Source organism: Nycticebus coucang, chromosome 6 (assembly GCF_027406575.1).
Source record: "Nycticebus coucang isolate mNycCou1 chromosome 6, mNycCou1.pri, whole genome shotgun sequence".
NCBI classification, from domain to species: Eukaryota; Metazoa; Chordata; class Mammalia; order Primates; family Lorisidae; genus Nycticebus; species Nycticebus coucang.
In genome coordinates, this window is record NC_069785.1 from 111,430,445 (window position 1) to 111,456,748 (window position 26,304).

Below are 26,304 nucleotides of genomic sequence, written 5' to 3' on the forward strand. Positions count from 1 at the left end.
TCTAAAAAATGACATTATACAAAGTATATTCTGTAACAATAACATAATTAAATCGAAAGTCAATAACAAAAAACCTAGTAAAATCCCCAAATATCTGGATATTTTAAAACTCACATATATAATTCATGAATTTTTTCCAAAGTAAAGTTAAAATATATAATCCATCAGAATTAGAAGGACTAAAAGAAAAATTTAGAGATTAAATATTCATTAGAACAAAGGACCATTTAGAATCAATGACCTATGCAAGCATCTTAGGAAAAAAAGAGAGCAAATCAAGGGCGGCGCCTGTGGCTCAACAGAGTAGGGCACTAGCCCCAAATGCCGGAGGTAGTGGTTCAAACCCAGCCCCAGCCAAAAACTGCAAAAAAAAAAAGCAAATCAAATACAAAATAAGTACCAAGAAAAAAATAACAAATATAATTTAAGTCAATGAAACAGAAAATACACAGAGAAAAAAACAATGAAACTAATAGGTAATTCTTTGAAAAGACTAATAAACCTGATAAATCTCAAGCAAGATTAACCAAGGAACAAAAGAAATTACCAAAATCAGAACAAAAGACTAATAAACCTGATAAATCTCAAGCAAGATTAACCAAGGAACAAAAGAAATTACCAAAATCAGGAATGAAAAAGGGTTCCACAGACATTCAAAGGGCAAACAGAATATTTATGGCAATAAACTTGACAATTTCAATGAAAAAAGCAAATCATTGAAAAACCCAAATTATTAAAACTCAACAATAAGTAGAAAATAGAGTACTAAAAACCATAAGAAATGTATCAAAAAAGCTACTAGCCCTAGTATTGTGAATTTAACGAGGTGAAAAGATACAAGATAAATATACAAAAAAATAGTTGTATATTTATATACTAGCTGCAATTTTTTAATTCTATTTATAATAGCACTCCAAGAAAACAAAATATAAAAAAACAACAAAAGATATATAAGATCGCTACTAAAATTCCAGAACATTGTAACAGAAATTAAAGAAGCCTTAAACAGATAGAGAGATGAACCATGTGCATGATGGATTGAAAGACTCAATATTTTAAGATGTCAATCTCCTAAAGTTGTCTACTAACATACAAAATAATTCTAATCAAAATATCAACAGACATATTTGTTGAAAGTAATAGGCTGATTGAAAACTTACAAAGAAATGCAAAGAACTTAGAGTAGGCAAAAAAATTTTCAAAAAGAGTAAAATCAAAGAACTTTCACTGCATGATCCAAACTTATCCTAAAGCCCCTATAAGTAACATAGTGTATTTATGAGAAACACGTAGCTCAGTGGAGCAGAACAGTCTTCATGCTCCACTTGTCTTCAACAAAGAAGGCAAGGAAATTCAATAGAGAAAAGTTAGCCTCTCAACAAATGATTCTAAAACAAATGGAAATTCATATGGAAAAAAACGAACTTCAACACTTATAATACATTACTAAACAAAAATTAAAGACTATAATTTATTAATAATAGATCACAGATAAACAAAAAAGCCAAAGCTATATTCTAGGTAAAAAAAAGGGGAAAGTCAAGTGTGAATGAGGTATAAAAAGATTAGGACACCAAATCACTAGTAAAAAATAATAAAAATAAGATCAATAACATATAAATGGTACTTCACAAAGGAAGACACAGAATGGCTAATAAAGACTTAAAATGATGACTTACATCACTGTTTGTCAAAGAAATACCATGAGATATTACTACACACATCAGCAGAATGGCTAAAAATTATAATGACTCACAGAATCAAGAGCCCACACACTGTAAGGAAGAGTGTAAAATGGTCTAATCACTTTGGAAAATAATGACATTTTCCCAAAAGAAATAAAAGCATATGTCTGCAAAAACACCTGTACACAAATGTAGAAATAAAAGCATATGTACACAAAAACACCTGTATACAGTACCTTTGTTCAAAACAGATCCAAACTAAAAATGACTCAAATATAGTAATTTCCAACAGATAAACAGATAAGCAAATTACAGTATATGCATACAATGAAATACAGCAACAAAAAGGTAAGAACTACCAACACATGCAACATGAATGGTCGAGTCAAGGAGCCAAGTACAAACAGGATCACATTTTATGAACATATTTATATCAAATTTGTGAATAGCAAACATTAGAATGTGTTAAAGTAGGTTTGTGGTTGCCCAATTTGGGGGGAGAAGGGGACTGACTGCAAAAGCCATGAAAAACTTAACAGGACAGTGAAAGGTTCTGTATCTTAACTGACATGGTTAAACAGGTACATTCATCAAATAGTACATTTAAAACAGGAGCACTATATTATATGTAAATTACACTTCAGTAAGTTGGTTTTAACATAAAGGGACCTTGAGAAGGAGCAAGATGGCGGCCAAGTAACAGCTTCCTTGCAACTGGACATGGTGAGTCTGGGCAGACAAGACTCCAGGCATCTCTGGCTGGTAGGATCTGCCCATAAACATCCCTTTGAGGACACAGGGAGTCAGCGAGACACTTCTGGACCCCAGGAGGACAAAAGCAGTGGAAAACTGACAAATGGTTGCATGTGTTTGTTGGGTCTAATCCTGCCAGCAGCTGTAAATACAGCAGCAGTGAGATTGCAAACTAGAAAAGCCTTACCTGTGAGCTGCTTTGGGATTTTTTGGACTTGGCACTCCATTGAACTCCCTTGCGAGAACTTGGGCAAGAGTGAAGAGGACATTAAGCGTTGTCTAGGGCCCCAGACTGAGCCACTGAGGCAGACGGAGCTAATAGTGTTCACCTGTGGACTGGGTGGAGCCCCTGTGGGAGAAGTGCCCCAGCAAGTTATGCCCTCAGGGTCGCAGAACAAAGATCAGGAGGGAGCTAATAATCTAGTGACTGAGACGCCTTGCAGCCTTAGCCCTCGGGGGCATAGGCGAGATCAGTTTTGGCACACTGGTTAAGTGGATAGCCACTTTAGGAGTGATCCAGGGGACAAGCACTTTCCTGGGAAAGCTTCTGCTTAGCCCAGTTTAGCAATTTAAATGCCTTTTACAGGGGTTGAGGAGAGATTTAGGGTCTCCATTTTAGGCTCTCCACCCTGCGGGGTTTGAGGAATCAGCAGAGGCCTCCAGTCTCCATCTCCTACAGGCGTATCAGCATTCTGATTAACATCTCAAACCCCAGAAGATCACCATTCAGCAAGAGATATACACTACTTTGTTTTGGGGTTGTTTATTTCCCCTTTGGTTGTTATTGTTGCTGTTGTTTTGTTTTGTTTGTTTGTTTTTGTAGAGACAGAGTCTCACTGAACCCCCCTCAGGTAGAGTGCCATGACATCACATGGCTCACAGCACCCTCTAACTCTTGGGCTTACACATCCTCTTGCCTCAGCCTCCTGAGCAGCTGGGACTCCAGGCGCTATTGTTTGTTTTTTAATCTCAACATTTTCCCTATAGATTTTTCCTTTCTTTTTCTTTCTTTTCTTTATTCGTTTTTCTAATTTAAATATAATTTCCCATTGTTGCCTTTTTCAATAATTACACCTTCATTTTTGCTAGTGTTTCTGCCCCTATTATTTGGTTTTTTCCCCCAATTTTATCCTGTAAAGTTTTCTGTTTGCTCGTTTTGGTTTGATTTATAGCATTTTTGTCTTTCCACTCTACTTGGTGGATATGGGTTAAACTGTCCCACATAAGCCACACAAGGCAAGTCTGTAATGGATTAAAAATGGCTTTTCCTGACAAAAAGGCAAAAAGGGAACTGGATTCCCCTCTGAGGCATACTCAGAGCCAGTTCTGGAACAGTTTCTCTGATGTTATGCTCCCGTTAAGCCCACGTGGTCAGAGACTTACAATCTCTCCACTGGAGATATGGGCCAGAGGTTGACAGGTGTTAAAAACACATTGTCTTTGGAGCCTAAAAGTCTCTGCCTTGTGGAAGAACAAAGTCATTACTCCATTATGAGTCAAACTAAGTGGGTTCTTGAGGGATTTTGTTTCCCCTTCTTCCCCAGGAGTACTTTGTGATTTTTATTTGGATATCTTGCTCAAGAATTAACATATGTCTGAGAAGAAAGAAAAAGCAGAGGAAATTGTGCTGATTTGTAGACTTGATGTCTCCTCACAAGTTAAGGTTAGATAGAAAGAGTTAAAGATCATAGATTAAGTGTGTATGTGACCACCAGTGTATATAACATAGTCAAGACTAAAGATGTTTTGCTACACGCCATCCCACGCATTGTAGTCTGTTTCTTGTTTACACTTAATAATTACAGGAGCGAGCTTAAACCCATGACAAAGCTGCTGTTCTTTCGCGTCTCCGGTCACGCAACAGTGGAGGTGGGCTACCAAACAGGCTAGCAAAGAGCTACTGACCTCAAGGGAACCACCCAACCGGGCACCCCCACAGGTTGGGGGGTTTTTAAGGTTGAGTCAAAGTACTCTACTGTACACATATATTGCTCTGTCTCCCTCTATCTGTGATCCTCTTCTTTTTCTCAATATTCCCTTTTACCCACTCTCCTTTCCCTTTTTTTCTTTTTTTTTTCTTCTTTCTTTTTTCCCTTCTTGCTCTTCAACCTTCTCATCCTTCTGGTCCAGTACCAAAAGGACTCATCGAAACCCTGGTCCAGAGGCACTGCAACTTAAAAGACCAGAAGGAAGTGAAAGGAAAACTAGGGTAAGGAAACAGATAAAAGAAATCACTTATGAGAAAGAATCAGCAGAAAAATCTTGGCAACATGAAAAACCAGTCCAGTCCAGAGCAACCCCTCACCCCATGTGAACATGAGGTAGCTACTACAGAGTATTCCACCTATAAAGAAATGATAGAGGGGAGGAGACAAGATGGCTGACTGAAGCCAGCGTTCCACAGATGCTCCCGTCCAGTAGGAGAGTTAAAGGACAAAACTATAGCAAGTAACCTGGTGGATTTGAGCTGCACTAAGAGAGAAGGTTGAAGAACGCACGTCAACCCCACTGAGGCGAGCTGCGACCACAAGGATACAAACAAAAGGTACAAAATCCATCACCAAGCGGACGGGAGTCCCCTCCCCCATGACAACGGCTCAGAGTGCCCCACAAACAATCGGGCAGAGTTCAAAGGTCCTCCCACTACACTCATGGGAGAGACCCTCTAAAAACTGGATCTACCTCCCCTACTAGAGTGCCACAGCGTCGTCCTGCCAGGCATAAAACCGTATAAACTGTATTCAGTCTCTACCTGGAATTCTGAGCTCCCAGAGCTCCCCTTCACTCACACTGAGGTCTGGAGGCCAGTCCTGGTCGACGGAGAGGGGACCACACGGGAGTGGCAGTTCATGAGGCACAGTGCGACAGCCGTCTTTTGGTGACAACGGCCAGGCATAAAACTGTGTAAAGCTGTGTGTGTTCTCTGCCCGCAACCCCAGGCTCCCAGCGCCCCCCGTGCTCCCATCTGCTCTCGCTCCAAGGTCTGGAGGCCTGTCCCCCAGGGCTCCAGACTCTTGGGCAATTGCTCAAGGGGTGTAGACAGTGCTGGACTGCAGCAGGTCGGTGCAGACTCTGGGGTACAGGAGCACAGAGAGGACGGTTGATGGGAAGGGAGGTACACTGGAGCAGCGATTCCCTGAGCCATAAAACAGCAGCCCTCTTTTGCTAGCAATACGGCTCACTACAGAATATTCTGAAGCCCCAACCCGTCTCCCTGGACAACCAGAGACTCTGAGTATAGGATTTGCCTGAGGCAACTCCAACTTGCAAACCAGGGAAACTCCCAGGGCGGGGCTGACCCAGAGGTCCGCTTTACTAAACCTAAGACGCACCTGGCCCTCAGGGGATCGTCAGCCTATAGACAATACAAGAGCAAAGACAAGCTGATTTGGAACTCAATTCAGCTTCTCTTCTGCAGGGGAAACGCAGAGTTGTTCTGTTCTGTTCTGTCAATAACATTAATCAGGGGCAAGACTGGACCTGAGTGAAAACCCCCTACTTCATCAAGCGCCTGAGGTTGTCAGGCCTCATCTCCCACTGCTAGAGAGAGGCAGAGCACAGCGGCCTGGCAAACTTCCTTGTGATTCAGGCAGGTGCAAACTCCTGCAGTACCGAGTCACTACAGGCAACTGGCTCAGCCAACTACACGGCTATAAGTGACTGGGTGTGACAGTGGTGCAAGGTGCGGAAGGAGGCAACAACCTTCCCAGACTGATCTATTGGCTGGGTGGCTCCTCCTGACTCCACGCGGCACTGGAGCAAGCCACACCAGAGTAGTCAACAGACCCCTATGATACAGTTCCCAGAGACCTCTTAAACTCTCTCACCCGAGACAGGTGCAGACTGAGACAACTGATTTGGACTTTTTGAACAGAACCAATCGCCTGAGGACAAATCAGGTGGTGCCCAGGGTGCACGGTGGTAGGAAGCACCTGGAACACCACTGCTCCTGGGTGCACGGTGGTTTGATTTTTCTTTTCCAATTGTTTGCCGGTGGGGTGACATAATTGCTGATATTCCTCCACAGCTGAGACTTCAATCCAGAGTATCTGTTTCACTAGGGTGGAACAGAAACCAGCTGAAAACAAGACAGAACCAATAAGCCCCACCACACCAGACAGGACCCCAGTTTCTCAGGCCACAACACTGTACAGGCCCTCAACAAAGCCCCAGGGGAAAAAATAAAAGGGACTAAAACAACCATGGGGCGGAATCAGCAGAAAAACTCTGGTAACATGAATAACCAGAATAGATCAACACCCCCCCCCCCAAGGAAAGATACAGCAGATGTAATTGAAGATGCTATTCATAAACAACTGGCTGAGATGTCAGAAATCGAATTCAGAATTTGGATTGCAGAAAAGATTAACAAAGTGGAATTAGGAATTCGAGGAGAAATTCAAAAGTTGTCTCAAGAATGTAACGACTTTAAAGACAAAACCACCAAAGACTTAGACATACTGAAGCAAAAATTTGCAGCCCTCAAAGATATGAAAAATACAGTAGAATCCCTCAGCAACAGAATGCAGCAAGCAGAAGAAAGGATTTCTGACACTGAAGATAAAGCCTTTGAACGCTCCAAAACTCTCAAAGAGGAAGAGAAATGGAGAGCAAAAATGGATCATTCTCTCTGAGAGCTCTAGGATAATTGGAAGAAGGCGAATATCCAAATAGTTGGAGTTCCAGAAGCAGATGAAGTGGCCTTGCTGGGCACAGAGGCCCTTCTGCATGAAATTATGAAAGAGAATTTTCCAGACATGCCTAGAGATTCTGAAATTCAGATAGCGGACAGCTTCAGAACCCCAGCATGACTTAACCCCAAAAGACATCCCACAGCCATATCAAAATTAACTTCACTAAAGTTAATATGAAGGAGAAAATTCTCAAAGCTGCCAGGAGAAAGAAAATCATTACCTTCAAAGGGAAGAATATTAGAATGACTGCAGATCACTCTGCTAAACCTTTTCAAGCCAGAAGAGGATGGTCACCGACTTTTAATCTCCCAAAGCAAAATAATTTTAAACCATGGATCTTGTATCCGGCTACACTGAGTTTCATTTATGATGGAGAAATTAAATACTTTAATGACATTCATATGTTGAAGAAATTTGCCATAACCAAACAAGCTCTTCAGGATATTCTCAGACCTATCCTCCATAATGACCAACCCAATCCTATACCACAAAAGTAAACTCACTCAGAAACTTCGGATCAAACGCCAATTTCCACACTGGCGAAAGGATTAAAAATGCCCACTGGACTTTTGAAAAACTCAATACCCAAAACTTCAGCAGACTTATCAATATTCTCCATTAATGTGAAAGGCTTAAACTGTCCTCTAAAGAGGCATAGGTTAGCTGACTGGATACAAAAGCTCAGGCCAGATATTTGGTGCATACAAGAGTCACATCTTAACTTAAAAGAGACAAATACAGACTCAGGGTGAAAGGATGGTCATCCATATTTCAGGCAAATGGTAATCAGAAAAAAGCAGGTGTTGCAATTTTATTTGCAGATACAGTAGGCTTTAAACCATCAAAAGTAAGGAAGGACAAGAATGGTCACTTCATATTTGTTAAGGGTAATACTGAATATGATGAGATTTCAATTATTAATATCTATGCACCCAACCAGAATGCACCTCAATTTATAAGAGAAACTCTAACAGACATGAGCAACTTGATTTCCTCCAGCTTCATAATAGTCGGAGATTTCAACACTCCTTTGGCAGTTTTGGATCGATCCCACAGCAAGAAGCTGAGCAAAGAAATCTTAGATTTAAGTCTAACCATCCAACGTTTGGATTTAGCAGACATCTACAGAACATTTCATCCCAACAAAACTGAATACACATACTTCTCATCAGCCCATGGACCTAACTCCAAAATCGATCACATCTTAGGTCACAAGTCTAACCTCAGTAAATTTAAAGGAATAGAAATTATTCCATGCATCTTCTCGGACCACCATGGAATAAAACTTGAGGTGAGTAACAACAGGAATCTGCATACTCATACAAAAACATGGAAGTTAAATAACCTTATGCTGAATGATAGCTGGGTCAGAGATGAGATTAAGAAAGAAATCGCCAATGTTTTGGAACAAAACAACAATGAAGACACGAACTATCAGAACCTCTGGGACACCGGAAAGCCAGTTCTAAGAGGGAAATTTATAGCACTGCAAGCCTTCTTCAAGAGAACGGAAAGAGAGGAAGTTAACAACTTAATGGGACATCTAAAGCAACTGGAAAAGGAAGAACATAACAACCCCAAACCCAGTAGAAGAAAAGAAATAACCAAAATTAGAGCAGAATTAAATGAAATTGAAAACAAAAGAATAATACAACAGATCAATAAATAAAAATGCTAGTTTTTCAAAAAGGTCAATAAAATAGATAAACCTTTGGCCGACCTAATCAGGAAAAAAAAAAGAGTAAAATCTCTAATCTCATCAATCAGAAACAACAAAGACGAAATAACAACTGACTCCTCAGAAATCCAAAAAATCCTTAATGAATATTATAAGAAACTGTATTCTCAGAAATATGAAAATCTGAACGAAATTGACCGACACTTGGGAGCATGTCACCTTCTAAGACTTAGCCAGAATCAAGTGGAAATGTTGAACAGGCCCATATCAAGTTCAGAAATAGCATCAACCATACAAAACCTCCCTAAAAAGAAAAGCCTGGGACCAGATGGTTTCATGTCAGAATTCTACCAAACTTTTAAAGAGGAATTAGTTCCTATATTACTCAACCTGTTCCAAAAGGTACAAAAAGAAGGAACACTACCCAACACGTTCTATGAAGCAACATCACCCTGATCCCCGAACCAGGAAAAGACCCAACAAGAAAAGAAAATTATAGACCAATATCACTAATGAATATACATGCAAAAATATTCAACAAGATCCTAACAAACAGAATCCAGCAACACATCAAACAAATTATACATCATGACCAAGTCGGTTTTATCCCAGGGTCTCAAGGCTGGTTCAATACATGTAAATCTATAAATGTAATCCAGCACATAAACAAATTAAAAAACAAAGACCATATGATTCTCTCAATCCATGCAGAAAAAGCTTTTGATAATATCCAGCATCCCTTCATGATCAGAACACTTAAATCAGTATAGAAGGGACATTTCTTAAACTGATAGAGACCATCTACAGCAAACCCACAGCCAATATCATATTGAATGGAGTTAAATTGGAATCACTTCCACTCAGATCAGGAAGCAGACAAGGCCGCCCATTGTCTCCATTGCTTTTTAACATTGTAATGGAAGTTTTAGCCACCACAATCAGGGAAGAAAAGGCGATAAAGGGTATCCATATAGGGTCAGAAGAGATCAAAGTTTCACTCTTCGCAGATGATGTGAAAGTATATCTGGAAAACAATAGGGACTCTACTACAAAACTCTTAGAAGGGATCAAGGAATACAGCAGCGTCTCAGGTTACAAAATCAACATTCATAAATTGGTAGTCTTTATATATACCAACAACAGTCAAGTTGAAAAAACAGTTAAGGACTCTATCCCATTCACAGTAGTGCCAAAGAAGATGAAATATTTGTGAATTTATGTAACAAAGGACGTGAAAGATCTCTATAAAGAGAACTATGAAACTCCAAGAAAATAAATACCTGAAAGGGGAGACAAGATGGCGGACTGAAGCCAGCTTTCAACAAAGGCTCCCGTCCAGAAGGAGAGTTAAGGGACAGGAATTTAGTAAGTATCCTGGTGGACTTGAGCCTCACCAAGAGAGAAGGCTGAAGAACGCACATCAACACCGCTGAGGCAAGTTGTGATCACAAGGACGCAAACAAAAGCTGAGACTTCAAGCCAGAGTACAAGTTGCAATAGGATCGAACAGAAACCAGCTGAAAACAAGACAGAACCACTTTGCTCCACCACACCAGACAGGGCCCCAGTTTCTCAGGCCACAACACTGTACGGGCCCTCGATAAAACCCCAGGGGAAAAACCAAAGGGAGTAAACCATGGGGCGGAATCAGCGGAAAAACTCTGGTAACATGAATAACCAGAATAGATCAACCCCCCCAAGAAAAGATACGGCAGATGTGATTGAAGATCCCATTCATAAACAACTGGCTGAGATGTCAGAAGTCGAATTCAGAATTTGGTTTGCAGACAAGATTAATAAAATGGAATTAGGAATTCGAGGAGAAATTCAAAAACTGTCTCAAGAATTTAACGAATTTAAAGACAAAACCACCAAAGACTTAGACACACTGAAACAAGAACTTACAGCCCTCAAAGATATGAAAAATACAGTAGAATCCCTCAGTAACAGAATGGAGCAAGCAGAAGAAAGGATTTCTGACATTGAAGATAAAGTCTTCGAACGCTCCCAATCTCTCAAAGAGGAAGAGAAATGGAGAGCAAAAACGGATCACTCACTCAGAGAGCTCTCAGATAATTCGAAAAAAAATAACATAAGGGTTATAGGAATTTCGGAGGCTGATGACGTGGCAGCCAAGGGCACAGAGGCCCTTCTACATGAAATTATGAAAGAAAATTTTCCAGACATGCCTAGAGAATCTGAAATTCAGATAGCAGACAGCTTCAGAACCCCAGCACGATTCAACCCCAAAAAGCCATCTCCCAGACATATCATAATTAGCTTCACTAAAGTTAACATGAAAGAGAAGATTCTCAAAGCAGCCCGGCGAAAGAAAACTATAACGTACAAAGGTAAGAATATTAGAATAACTGCAGATCTCTCTGCTGAAACTTTTCAAGCAAGAAGAGGCTGGTCATCAACTTTTAATCTCCTAAAGCAAAAAAACTTTCAACCCAGGATCTTGTATCCAGCTAAACTGAGTTTCATCTATGATGGAGAAATTAAATACTTCAATGACATTCATATGTTGAAAAAATTTGCCATAAGTAAACCAGCTCTTCAGGATGTTCTCAGACCTATCCTCCACAATGATCAACCCAATCCTATACCACAAAAGTAAACTCACTCAGAAACTTCGGATCAAACTCCAACTTCCACACTGGCGAAAGGATTAAAAATGTCCACTGGACCTTTGAAAAACTCGATACCCAAAATTCCACCAGACTTATCCTTACTCTCCATCAATGTGAATGGCTTAAACTGTCCTCTAAAGAGGCATAGGTTAGCTGACTGGATACAAAAACTTAAGCCAGATATTTGTTGCATACAAGAGTCACATCTCAACTTAAAAGACAAATACAGACTCAGGGTGAAAGGATGGTCATCCATATTTCAGGCAAATGGTAATCAGAAAAAAGCAGGTGTTGCAATTTTATTTGCAGATACAGTAGGCTTTAAACCATCAAAAGTAAGGAAGGACAAGAATGGTCACTTCATATTTGTTAAGGGTAATACTCAATATGACGAGATCTCAATTATTAATATCTATGCACCCAACCAGAATGCACCTCAATTTATAAGAGAAACTCTAACAGACATGAGTAACTTGATTTCCTCCAGCTCCATAATCATTGGAGATTTCAACACTCCCTTGGCAGTGTTGGATCGATCCTCCAGAAAGAAGCTGAGCAAAGAAATCTTAGATTTAAACCTAACCATCCAGTATTTAGATTTAGCAGACATCTACAGAACATTTCATCCCAACAAAACTGAATACACATACTTCTCATCAGCCCACGGAACTTACTCCAAAATTGATCACATTTTAGGTCACAAGTCTAACCTCAGTCAATTTAAAGGAGTAGAAATTATTCCATGCATCTTCTCGGACCATCATGGAATAAAACTTGAATTGAGTAACAACAGGAATCTGCATACCCATACAAAAACATGGAAGTTAAATAACCTTATGCTGAATGATAGCTGGGTCAGAGATGAGATTAAGAAAGAAATCACCAATTTTTTGGAACAAAATGACAATGAAGACACAAGCTATCAGAACCTCTGGGACACTGCAAAGGCAGTTCTAAGAGGGAAATTTATAGCACTGCAAGCCTTCCTCAAGAGAACGGAAAGAGAGGAAGTTAACAACTTAATGGGACATCTCACGCAACTGGAAAAGGAAGAACATTCCAACCCCAAACCCAGTAGAAGAAAAGAAATAACCAAAATTAGAGCAGAATTAAATGAAATTGAAAACAAAAGAATAATACAACAGATCAATAAATCAAAAAGCTGGTTTTTTGAAAAGGTCAATAAAATAGATAAACCTCTGGCCAACCTAATCAGGAAAAAAAGAGTAAAATCTCTAATATCATCAATCAGAAACAACAAAGACAAAATAACCACAGACTCATCAGAAATCCAAAAAATCCTTAATGAATATTACAAGAAACTTTATTCTCAGAAATATGAAAATCTGAAGGAAATAGACCGATACTTGGAAGCACGCCACCTTCCAAGACTTAACCAGAATCAAGTGGAAATGTTGAACAGACCCATATCAAGTTCAGAAATAGCATCAACTATACAAAACCTCCCTAAAAAGAAAAGCCCGGGACCAGATGGTTTCACGTCAGAATTCTACCAAACCTTTAAAGAGGAATTAGTACCTATATTACTCAACCTGTTCCAAAATGTAGAAAAAGAAGGAAGACTACCCAACACGTTCTATGAAGCAAATATCACCCTGATCCCCAAACCAGGAAAAGACCCAACAAGAAAAGAGAATTATAGACCAATATCACTAATGAATATAGATGCAAAAATATTCAACAAGATCCTAACAAACAGAATCCAGCAACACATCAAACAAATTATACATCATGACCAAGTTGGTTTTATCCCAGGGTCTCAAGGCTGGTTCAATATACGTAAATCTATAAATGTAATTCAGCACATAAACAAATTAAAAAACAAAGACCATATGATTCTCTCAATTGATGCAGAAAAAGCTTTTGATAATATCCAGCATCCCTTCATGATCAGAACACTCAAGAAAATTGGTCTAGAAGGGACTTTTCTTAAACTGATAGAGGCTATCTACAGCAAACCCACAGCCAATATCATATTGAATGGAGTTAAATTGGAATCATTTCCACTCAGATCAGGAACCAGACAAGGCTGCCCATTGTCTCCATTGCTTTTCAACATTGTAATGGAAGTTTTAGCCACCGCAATTAGGGAAGAAAAGGCGATCAAGGGTATCCATATAGGGTCAGAAGAGATCAAACTCTCGCTCTTCGCAGATGATATGATTGTGTATCTGGAAAACACTAGGGACTCTACTACAAAACTCCTAGAAGTGATCAAGGAATACAGCAGCGTCTCAGGTTACAAAATCAACATTCATAAATCGGTAGCCTTTATATACACCAACAACAGTCAAACTGAAAAAGCAGTTAAGGACTCTATCCCATTCACAGTAGTGCCAAAGAAGATGAAATATTTGGGAATTTACCTAACGAAAGACGTGAAAGATCTCTATAAAGAGAACTATGAAACTCTAAGAAAAGAAATAGCTGAAAATGTTAACAAATGGAAAAACATACCATGCTCATGGCTAGGAAGAATCAACATTATCAAAATGTCCATACTACCCAAAGCAATATATACTTTCAACGCACTCCCTATTAAAGCTCCACTGTCATATTTTAAAGATCTTGAAAAAACATTACTTCGTTTTATATGGAATCAGAAAAAACCTCGAATAGCCAAGACATTACTCAGAAATAAAAACAAAACAGGAGGAATCACACTACCAGACCTCAGACTTTACTACAAATCGATAGTGATCAAAACAGCATGGTATTGGCACAAAAACAGAGAAGTAGATATCTGGAATAGAATAGAGAACCAAGAGATGAATCCAGCTACTTACCGCTATTTGATTTTTGACAAGCCAATTAAAAACATTCAGTGGGGAAAAGATTCCCTATTTAACAAATGGTGCTGGGTGAACTGGCTGGCAACCTGCAGAAGACTGAAATTGGACCCACACCTTTCACCATTAACTAAGATAGACTCTCATTGGATTAAAGATTTAAACTTAAGACATGAAACTATAAAAATACTAGAGGAGAATGCAGGGAAAACCCTTGAAGAAATTGGTCTGGGTGAGTATTTCATGAGGAGAACCCCCCGGGCAATTGAAGCAGCTTCAAAAATACACTACTGGGACTTGATCAAACTAAAAAGCTTCTGCACAGCTAAGAACACAGTAAGCAGAGCAAGCAGACAGCCCTCAGAATGGGAGAAGATATTTGCAGGGTATAACTCTGACAAAGGTTTAATAACCAGAATCCACAGAGAACTCAAACGCATCAGCAAGAAAAAAACAAGGGATCCCATCGCAGGCTGGGCAAGGGATTTGAAGAGAAACTTCTCTGAAGAAGACAGGCGCACGGCCTTCAGACATATGAAAAAATGCTCATCATCTTTAATCATCAGAGAAATGCAAATCAAAACTACTTTGAGATATCATCTAACTCCAATGAGACTAGCCTATATCACAAAATCTCAAGACCAGAGATGTTGGCGTGGATGCGGAGAAAAGGGAACACTTCTGCACTGCTGGTGGGAATGCAAATTAATACACTCCTTTTGGAGGGATATATGGAGAACACTCAGAGATCTAAAAATAGATCTGCCATTCAATCCTGTAATTCCTCTGCTGGGCATATACCCAGAAGACCAAAAATCACAACATAACAAAGATATTTGTACCAGAATGTTTATTGCAGCCCAATTCATAATTGCTAAGTCATGGAAAAAGCCAAAGTGCCCATCGATCCACGAATGGATTAATAAATTGTGGTATATGTATACCATGGAATACTATGCAGCCTTAAAGAAAGATGGAGACTTTACCTCTTTCATGTTTACATGGATGGAGCTGGAACATATTCTTCTTAGTAAAGTATCCCAAGAATGGAAGAAAAAATACCCAATGTACACAGCCCTACTATGAAACTAATTTGGGACTCTCACATGAAAGCTATAACCCAGCTACAACTTAACAATAGGGGGAAGTGGGAAACGGGGGGTGGGTAGAGGGAGGGGAATCGGTGGGATCACACCTGTGGAGCATATTACAGGGGTATTTGCGAAACTTGGTAAATGTAGAATATAAATGTTTTGGCACAGTAACTGAGATAACGCCGGAAAGGCTATGTTAACCACTGGGATAAAAATGTGTCAAATGGTTTATGAAGTGAGTGTATGATGCCCCATAATCATATCATTGTATACACTTATGATTTAATAAAAAAATTAAAATAAATAAATAAATAAATAAATAAATACCTGAAAATAATAACAAATGGAAAAACATACCATGCTCATGGCTGAGAAGAAACAACATTCTTAAAATGTCCATTCTACAGAAAGCAATATATAATTTCAATGCAATCCCTATTAAAGCTCCACTGTCATACTTTAAAGATCTGGAAAAAACAATACTTCGTTTTACATGGAATTAGAAAAAACCTCAAATAGCCAAGACATTACTCAGAAATAAAAACAAAGCAGGAGGAATTATGCTACCAGACCTCAGACTGTACTACAAATCGACAGTGATCAAAACAGCATGGTATTGGCACAAAAACAGAGAAGTAGATGTCTGGAACAGAATAGAGAACCAAGAGATGAATCCAGCTACTTCCCGTTATTTAATCTTTGACAAGCCAATTAAAAACATTCAGTGGGGAAAAGATTCCCTATTTAACAAATGGTGCTGGGTGAACTGGCTGGCAACCTGCAGAAGACTGAAACTGGACCCACACCTTGCACCATTAACTAAGATAGACTCTCACTGGGTCAAAGATTTAAACTTAAGACGTGAAACTATAAAAATACTAGAGGAGAGTGCAGGGAAAACCCTTGAAGAGATTGGTCTGGGTGAGTATTTTATGAGGAGAACCCCTCGGGCAATTGAAGCAGCTTCAAAAATACACTACTGGGACTTGATCAAACTAAAAAGCTTCTGCACAGCCAAGAACACAGTAAGTAAAGCAAGCAAACAGCCCTCAGAATGGGAGAAGATATTTGCAGCTTATGTCTCCGACAAAGGTTTAATAACCAGAATCCACAGAGAACTTAAACGCATTAGCAAGAATAGAACAAGGGATCCCATCACAGGCTGGGCAAGGGATTTGAAGAGAAACTTCTCTGAAGAAGACAGGCGCACAGCCTTCAGACATATGAAAAAATGCTCATCATCTTTAATCATCAGAGAAATGCAAATCAAAACTACTTTGAGATACCATCTAACTCCAGTGAGACTAGCCTATATCACAAAATCCCAAGACCAGAGATGTTGGCGTGGATGTGGAGAAAAGGGAACACTTTTGCACTGCTGGTGGGGAATGCAAATTAACACATTCCTTTAGGAAAGAGATATGGAGAACACTTAGAGATCTAAAAACAGATCTGCCATTCAATCCTGTAATCCCTCTACTGGGCATATACCCAGAAGACCAAAAATCACATCATAACAAAGATATTTGTACCAGAATGTTTATTGCAGCCCTATTCATAATTGCTACGTCATGGAAGAAGCCCAAGTGCCCATCGATCCACAAATGGGTTAATAAATTGTGGCATATGTACACCATGAAATATTATGCAGCCTTAAAGAAAAATGGAGACTTTACCTCTTTCATGTTTACATGGATGGAGCCGGAACATATTCTTCTTAGTAAAGTATCTCAAGAATGGAAGAAAAAGTACCCAATGTACTCAGCCCTACTATGAAACTAATTTAGGATTTTCACATGAAAGCTATAATCCAGTTACAACCTAAGAAAAGGGGGAAGGGGGAAAGGGAGGCGAGGGAGAGGGGTGGTGGGTAGAGGGAAGGGGATTGGTGGGATTACACCAGCGGTGCATCTTACAAGGGTATATGTGAAACTTGGTAAACGGTCTGTGAAGCTAGTGAATGACGCCCCGTGATTATATCAATGTACACAGCTATGATTTAATAAAAAAAAAAATGTTAGAAATGACAGAAAGGGAATTTAGAATACACATGATGAAAACAATGAAGGACATGATGGAAACAATGAAGGAATACTGCTGATAAAGGAAACAATGAAGAATACTGCTGGAAAATAACCAAAAGGAAATCCAAAAACAGAATCAAATAAGAGATGAACAATATGAAAAACATAGAAAGGATATAGCCAAGCTGCAGGAACTGAAGCAATCAATTAGGGAAGTTAAAGATGCCATAGAAAGTATCAACAACAGATCAGACCATGCAGAATAAAGAATCTCAGAGGTAGAGGACAAAGCTCTTGAGATAATTCAATAGTTAAAGAGGCAGAAAAGAAGAGAGAGAAAGCAGAATTGTTCACTGACAGAATTCTGGGACTTTATAAAGGGTACAAACATACAAGTTATAGGAATCCCAGAAGAGGAAGAAGAATGCCCCAGGGGAATGGAAGCCATACTAGAGAATATTATAAATGAAAATTTCCCAAACATCACCAAAGATTCTGACACACTTCTTTCAGAGGGATATTGGACCCCAGGTTGCCTCAACTCTAAACAAACTTCTCCAAGACACATTGTGGTGAACCTGTCCAAAGTCAAGACAAAAGAAAAGATTCTTCAAGCTGCCAGGAGTAAGTGCCAGTTGACCTACAGGGGCAAATCCATCAAGGTGACTGCAGACTTCTCTAATGAAACTTTCCAGGCAAGAAGACAATGGTCATCTACCTTTAATCTACTTAAGCAGAACAATTTCCAAGCCAGAATTCTATTTCCTGCTAACTTAAGCTTTAAAATTGACGGAGAAATCAAATCATTTACTGATATACAAACACTGAGGAAATTCGCCACAACAAGACCAGCTCTACTTCAACCTGTTCTACACACTGACCATCACAATGGACCAAAAGCAAAGTAAGAACTCAGCAATTAAAGGACAGAATCTAGCTTCCACATTGATGCAAAAGATAAAACTAAGCAATGGACTCTCACAAAATAAGATGAATAGAACGCTACCATAATGATCAATCATCTCAATAAATGTTAACGGCGTGAATTCCCCACTGAAGAGGCATAGATTGGCTGACTGGATTAAAAAACACAAGCCTTCCATTTGCTGTCTGCAGGAAACACACCTAATTTCAAAAGACAAATTACAATTGCAATCCGAGTTAAGGTTGGAAGACAACTTTTCAGGCAATTTTTCAAGCAAATAATCTTTCAGGAATTCAGAAAAAAAGAGGAGTTGCGATCTTATTTTCAGATATATGTGGATTTAAAACAACTAAAGTCAAAAAAGACAAAGATTGTCACTTTATATTGATCAAGGGAAAAATACAACAAGAAGACGTTTCAATTCTAAATATTTATGCACCCAGATTTTTGAAACAGACCTCACTCAGTCTGAGCAATGTGATATCCTATAACACCCTAATAACAGAGGACTTTAACACTCCTCTTACAGAGCTGAACAGATCCTCTAAACAGAAATTAAACAAAGATATGAGGGACTTAAACGAGACCCTAGAATAACCGTGCTTGATAGATGTGTATAGAACACTCCACCCCAACGATAAAGAATACACATTCTTCTCATCGCCCCATGGAACATTCTCCAAAATTGATCACATCCTAGGACACAAGACAAACCTCAACAGAATCAAAAGAATTGAAATTTTACCTTGTATCTTCTCAGACCATAAGGCACTAAAGGTGGAACTCAACTCCAGCAAAAACATTCAACCCCACACAAAGGCAGAGAAATTAAACAACCTTCTATTGAATGACAGATGACTGCAGGAAGAAATAAAACAGGAAATCACTAACTTCCTTGAGCATAACAACAATGCCGACACAAACTACCAAAACCTGTGGGATACTGCAAAAGCAGTTTTGAGAGGAAAATTTATCACTTTAGATACCTACATTCGAAAAACAGACAAAGAGCACATCAACAAACTCACAAGCCATCTTAGAGAATTGTAAAAAGAAGAACAATCTAAACCTAAACCCAGCAGAAGAAAAGAAATCTCCAAAATTAAATCAGAGATCAATGAAATTGAAAACAAAAGAATCATTCAGAAAATTAATGAAATAAGGAGTTGGTTTTTTGAAAAAATAAAGAAAATAGACAAACCTTTTGGCCAGACTAACTAGAAATAGAAAAGTAAAATCTCCAGTAACCTCAATCAGAAATGATGAAGGGGAAATAACAACTGATCCCACAGATATACAAAAGATCATCTCTGAATACTACCAGAAACTCTATGCCCAGAGATTTGACAATGTAAAGGAAATGGATCAGTATTTGGAATCACACCCTCTCCCTAGACTTAGCCAGGAAGAAATAGAGCTTCTGAACAGACCAAATTTCATGCCCTGAGATTAAAGAAACAATAAAAAAGCTTCCAACAAAAAAAATGCCCTGGCCCAGATGGCTTCACACCAGAATTCTATCAAACCTTCAAGGAAGAGCTTATTCCCATACTGCAGAAAATATTCCAAACAATTGAGGAGGAAGGAATCTTCCCCAACACGTTCTACAAAGCAAACATCACCCTGATACCAAAACCAGGAAAAGACCCAACTAAAAAGGAGAATTTCAGACCAATTTCATTAATGTATATAGATGTAAAAATTCTCAAGAAAATACTAGCCAATAGATTATAGCTTATCATCAAAAAAGTCATACATCATGATCAAGTAGGTTTCATCCCAGGATGCAAGGCTGGTTTAACATACGCAAGTCCATAAACGTTATCCACCATATTAACAGAAGCAAAATTAAAGATCATATGATCCTCTCAATAGATGCAGAAAAAGCATTCGATAAAATCCAGCACCTTTTTCTAATTAGAACACTGAAGAGTATAGGCATAGGTGGCACATTTCTAAAACTGATGGAAGCTATCGATGACAAACCCACAGCTAATATTGTATTGAATAGAGTAAAACTGAAAGCTTTTCCTTTTAGAACTGGAACCAAGCAAGGTTGTCCTCTGTCACCAGTACTTTTCAACACAGTGCTGGAACTTCTAGCCAATGTAATTAGGCAAGACAAGGAAATAAAGGGAATCCAAATAGGAGTAGAGGAGGTCAAACTCTCCCTCTTTGCTGATGACGTGATCTTATACTTAGAGAACCCCAAAGACTCAAACTCAAGACTCCTAAGTCGTCAATAAATACAGTAATGTCTCAGATATAAAATCAACGTCCACCAATCAGCTGCCTTTGTATACGCCAATAACAGTCAAGATGAGAGGCTAATTAAGGACACAACTCCCTTCACCATAGCTTCAATGAAAATGAAATACTTAGGAATATACCTAACAAAGGAGGTGAAGGACCTCTACAAAGAAAATTATGAAATCCTAAGAAAGAAAATAGCAGAGGATATTAACAAATGGAAGAACATAAACGCTCATGGCTGAGAAGAATCAACATTGTTAAAATGTCTATACTTCCCAAAGCAATCTACCTATTCAAAGCCATTCCTATTAAAATACCAACATCGTAGTTTCAAGATTTGGAAAAAATGATTCTGCATTTTGTATGGAATCCGAAAAAACCCCGTATAGCTAAGGCAGTTCTTGGTAATAAAAATAAAGGTGGGGGCATCACCATACCAGATTTTAGGCTGTACTACAAAGCCATAATTGTCAAGACAGCATGGTACTGGCATAAAAATAGAGACATAGACATTTGGAATCAAATAGAAAACCAGGAAATGAAACCAACATCTTACAACCACTTCATCTTCAATAAACCTAACGAGATCACAGCTTGGGAGAAAGACTCCATATTCAATAAATGGTGTTGGGAAAACTGGATATCCACATGTAAAAGACTGAAACTGGACCCACACCTTCTCCACTCACAAAAATTGATTCAAGATGGATAAAGGACTAAAGTTTAAGGCATGAAACAATAAAAATCCTCAAAGAAATCATAGGAAAATCACTGGAAGATACCAGCCTGGGGAAAGACTTCATGAAGAAGACTGCTGTGGCAATTGCAACAACAACAAAAATAAACAAATAGGACTTAATTAAACTGAAAAGCTTCTGTACAGCTTTTCAGACAACCTACACAATGGGAAAGGATGAATCAGACAACAGGTTGTAACTAGAATCTACAGAGAACTCAAATTAATCTACATGAAAAAAGCCAACAATCCCATATATCAATGGGCAAGAGACATGAATAGAACCTTCTCTAAAGAAGAAAGACAAATGGCTAGCAAAAATACGAAAAAATGCTCACCATCCCTATCTGTTAGAGAAATGCAAATCAAAACTACCCTGAGATACCATCTAACCCCAGTGAGACTGAACCACATCACAAAATCTCAAAACTGCAGATGCTGGCATGGATGTGGAGAGAAGGGAACACTTTTACACTGCTGGTAGGACTACAAACTAATACAACCTTTTTGGAAGGTTTGATCCTGCAATCTCATTACTGGGCATCTACCCAGAAGGAAAAAAATCCTTTTATCATAAGGACACTTGCACTAGACTGTTTATTGCAGCTCAATTTACAATCGCCAAAATGTGGAAACAGCCTAAATGCCCACCAACCCAGGAATGGATTAACAAACTGTGGTATATGTACACCATGGACTACTATTCAGCCATTAAAAAAAATGGAGACTTTACATCCTTTGTATTAACCTGGATGGAAGTGGAAAACATTATTCTTAGTAAAGCTTCACAAGAATGGAGAAGCATGAATCCTATGTACTCAATTTTAATATGAGGACAATTAAGGACATGGTGGGGGAAGGGTAGGGCAGAGAGAGAAAGGAGGGAGGGTTGCAGAAAGGAAGAGCAGAGAGAGGGAAGGGGGGGTGGGATCTTAGTGTGTGCCACACCTTTTGGGGGGAAGACACGATTGTAAGAGGGACCTTACCTAACAAATGCAATCAGAGTAACCGGGTTTCTTGTACCCTCAATGAATCCCCAACAATAAAAAATAAATAAATAAATAAAATAAAATAAAGGGACCCTGACAAAGTCAAGATATGCTCTACAGCCTCACCTGGATCTTCAATGCTGCTCAGCAATTTTTCTGCTTCTCTTTTATTACTCAGGCAAAGTTATTTCAAATCTACACCATTTCCCCGTGTCTTATTTTTATTGCTAAATTATCTTCTCAGTGATTTTACTTTCCAACTCACAAAAAACAAGGAGAAACATCACTAATCAGGTCCCTTCTCACCACGCTTTCCCCTTACTTATCTACGTTTGCACACATTTTTACAACCTCAAACCTAGCTCAGAAGGGAGGGTGCTCCTAGGCCTCATCAAGTTTTCTCTTGGGACCCTACTAATCCAAATTTATCATTCTCCTCATTATTATTTATCTCTCCTTCCCTAAAAATGTTTTCTCAAAAAGACCTCCCAACAACCCTGGCTCCTCCAGCTTCCCCTCCATCTTTCCTTCCGTTTATTACCAATACAAACTTCTCTTTCATTCTTCAATTCATTTCAATGTAATGTGGCCCCAGGGCATTCATTTAAATTACACTAAGGCAGTCATTTTCAACTGGTATGCCGGTGTGCCACAAAAATTTTTAAAGATCATTTGTTAAATTGCTTTTGAAAAAAGTTCAAAGGACAGTAAGTACATTCTTTTTTTTGCTCTTTTTTTGGATCAACATAATTTAAGTGTGCCATGAAAGATTAATTACAGGTTCAAGTGTGCTGTGAGATAAAAATAAAAAGGTTGAAAAACACTGCTCTAAAGATGTATGTTATACAATTCATGTATGTATAAGTGTACATACTGTATGTTGCAACAAAAATATAAATTATATACACATTTATTTCCAAGAAAGAAATAAGAAAAAAAACAGGATGTGTCTCTAATAAGTTAAAGAAAGTACCCATGATCAATGACATAAATGTTTAAACAGCCTGGCACATCTGGAACCGCTTAGCCCATGATCTTGCATAAACTCCAAAGAGTTTTAGACACCTCATTGAAATAAACAACATAGTACATACGTGTTTTTTTGGAGAAAGGATTGTTTACTTTTATTAGATTCTCGATGCCGTCAACAATCCAACTCACAATCATAACAATGTCTGTATACCTTCTCTTTAAGATCTTCTAACTCCCCAAAAAAATAAAAATAATTAAAAATTTAAAAAAGGGGCCAGGCGTGGTGGCTCACGCCTATAATCCCAGCACTTGGGAGGCTGAGGTTATGTGGATTGCCTGAGCTTACAGGTTCAAGACCAGCCTGAGCCCAGAGCAAGATCTCATCTCTTTAAAAAAAAGATTTTCTAACTCCCTTTGTTCTGAGTTACATACAAAGACTTTTTTCCTACATAATTTAAATACTTCTACCATTACTAAATGTGCTGGCTAATCTACAAGACTGCTCAGTCATATTTCTCACTGTGAATTAATGCACTCTATTCTCAAATAAGATAGGCTTTCAAGGTCAAGTACCACTTTGGGGTATTGAGAATTACATAACTTTTGGCACATAACTTCATCTAACCTCCTATACTAAGAGTTTTTTTTGTTTTTTTTGTTTTTGAGGCAGAGTCTTGCTTTGTCGCCCTCAGTAGAGGGCCCTAGCATCATAGCTCACAGCAACCTCACACTCTTGGTCTCAAGCAATTTTCTTGCCTCAGCGTCCCAAGTACCTGGGACTACAGGCCTGGCTATCTTTAGAGACAGGGTCTTGTTCTTGCTCAGGCTGGTCTCAAACCTGTGAGCTCAGGCAATCCACCAGCCTCGACCTCCCAAAGTGCTAGGACCATAGGCATGAGCCACTGCACCCAGCCCTTATACTAAGAGATTTAACCAAACTCTAGCACGGCTTCTAGTTGCAGAAGATTATGCTTCTAGGATGAATGACTCTAGCAAATGCCTGCTTGAGATAGCTCAACATTGCCAGGAAGATTTACTATTTGTTCTATCCAACCCTCGATGATAGGCCCTCAATTCCCTTTCTTAGGGCATTTACTAAAGAAAGCTCACAGTTGTGAATATGGTATCTTTGACCACTCAGAAGGGTCTCTTTCAAAGACCTGAAAGCCATTCCTCTGAAATGTAATCATTAGGAAAGACAGGGCCTCTATCTCCCAGTCTCTGTGGGAGGATAGAATCCTAACTACAGTAATTGCCAGCTGGCAGTGACAGCTGTCCTAATCGAATTTACAATGACCAACCCTTTTTAATTTTTCATTTTTCTCACTCTATTGATCCCTTCCTCTTCCCCACCCTCATTCTCCCTTTAAAGTGCCAAAATTAGGATGGAATTCATCAATTTCCCCTACTTTCAGTAGTAACTGAATAAAATCACATTAACTAATATCCAGCTTATCTTTAATGGTTACTGCCAAAAATTTAGTTTCTGAAACTACAGGGGGACCAGACTTCGGGCTATAGTGATTCAACCAAAAGGATAACCCTATGAAAATCATATGTGAGAAACCAATTATCCCTAAACATCTCTAGCTCATCACTCTCTAAGCATAATTTCTTTCCCCTGAAAATAAGAATGAAGGATTTGACCTGTTTTCTTTTCTTCTCTGAGTCCTCTTCAGCTCAGAGTTAACTAGAGACAGAGTCAGTATCCTCTTCCTTTGGACCCCAAAAGTAAGCACATAAACACATCCAACTGTAAAGACTTAAATGTCTGCCAAATACTTTCATGTCATAACTAGTAATATGTTGAGTCCTCATACATTTTTAAGTTCCCAAATGTTATTCTTTCAAATAAAATTTCCTCAAATAGTTGCTATGATTAGCTTTAGTACATACTTACTGATGAACTGTCAGATGACTCATTGTATTTTTCACATTTCTGTTTCTTGCTCTTTTTTTTCTTCTCTTTCTTTACTTTTTTTGAGTGTTTGTCTTTTTTCTTCTTTTTCTTCACAGAGTGTTCCTATCATTTTGAACAAGCAAGAAAGGAATTTTAGTATTATCTTCCTTCAGAAGGTAACATTCTGAAGGAAAAAATTCACGCTCTAATAAATGTTAAGTCTTCCATGAAATGAGACAAAGAATATGATTAAATAAATAAAATCTTCTAAGAAACCTTAACATGCCTTCTATTAACATGTACACTACTAATAATCCAATAGCTGAGATTCCTTACCAGAAAAATGTGAGAAAAAAATTTTTATGTGTAGATTTATGTGACAGATATAATCAAATAAACATATATTCACAAATATGTATACATTTACATACAAAAACACACACAAATTTAGGCTATAGGGTGGGTGCAGTAGCTCATGCCTATAATCCTAGCACTCTGGGAGGCTGAGGCAAGTGGACTGCTTGAGCTCAGCAGTTCGAGACCAACCTGAGCGAGTACAAGACTCCATCTCTAAAACTATCCAGACATTGCGGCAGGTGCCTATAGTCCCAGCTACTTGGGAGGCTGAGGCAAGAGAATAACTTAAGCCCAAGAGTTTGAGGTTGCTGTGAGCTATGATGCTACAGCACTCTAATGAGGGCAACAAAGTAAGACACTGTCTCAAAAAAAAAAAAAAGATTATTAGGCTATAAAAAATGTAACAAGATAATATGAATTAAAATTACAGGAAGAGGCTGGAAGGAGGAAGAGCAATGGGGAAGGAAAGATGCAGATCAAAGAGGACAAAGCTTAAGTTACAGAAGTAAGTTTTACTGATCTACTGCACAGTATGGTGACCAGTTAATGCACTATGTATTTCAAAACTACTAAAAGAATAGATTTTTAATGTTCTTCCCACAAACAAATAAGTTGGTGAGGTAATAGATATGTTAATTACCTTGGTTGAATCTTATGATATGGTGTACATAGATCAAAACATTGTCTTGTACCCATAGATAAACACAATTATTATTTTTTAATTAAAAATAAATTTAGAGGCTAGGTACCTATGGCTTAAGCGGCTAAGGTGCCAGCCACATACACCTGAGCTGGCAGGTT

General features: G+C 38.6%; 1 protein-coding gene across 1 annotated transcript in view; it reads right to left on the reverse strand.

The window, feature by feature from the left end:
* CWF19L2 (CWF19 like cell cycle control factor 2) overlaps positions 1–26,304 on the reverse strand; it is a 174,126-nt gene that overhangs the window by 142,088 nt on the left and 5,734 nt on the right. Inside the window, exon 5 of the mRNA XM_053595609.1 lies at positions 25,147–25,269. Within this exon, the coding sequence (XP_053451584.1) occupies positions 25,147–25,269 (123 nt within the window). The remainder of the gene's footprint in view (positions 1–25,146; positions 25,270–26,304) is intronic.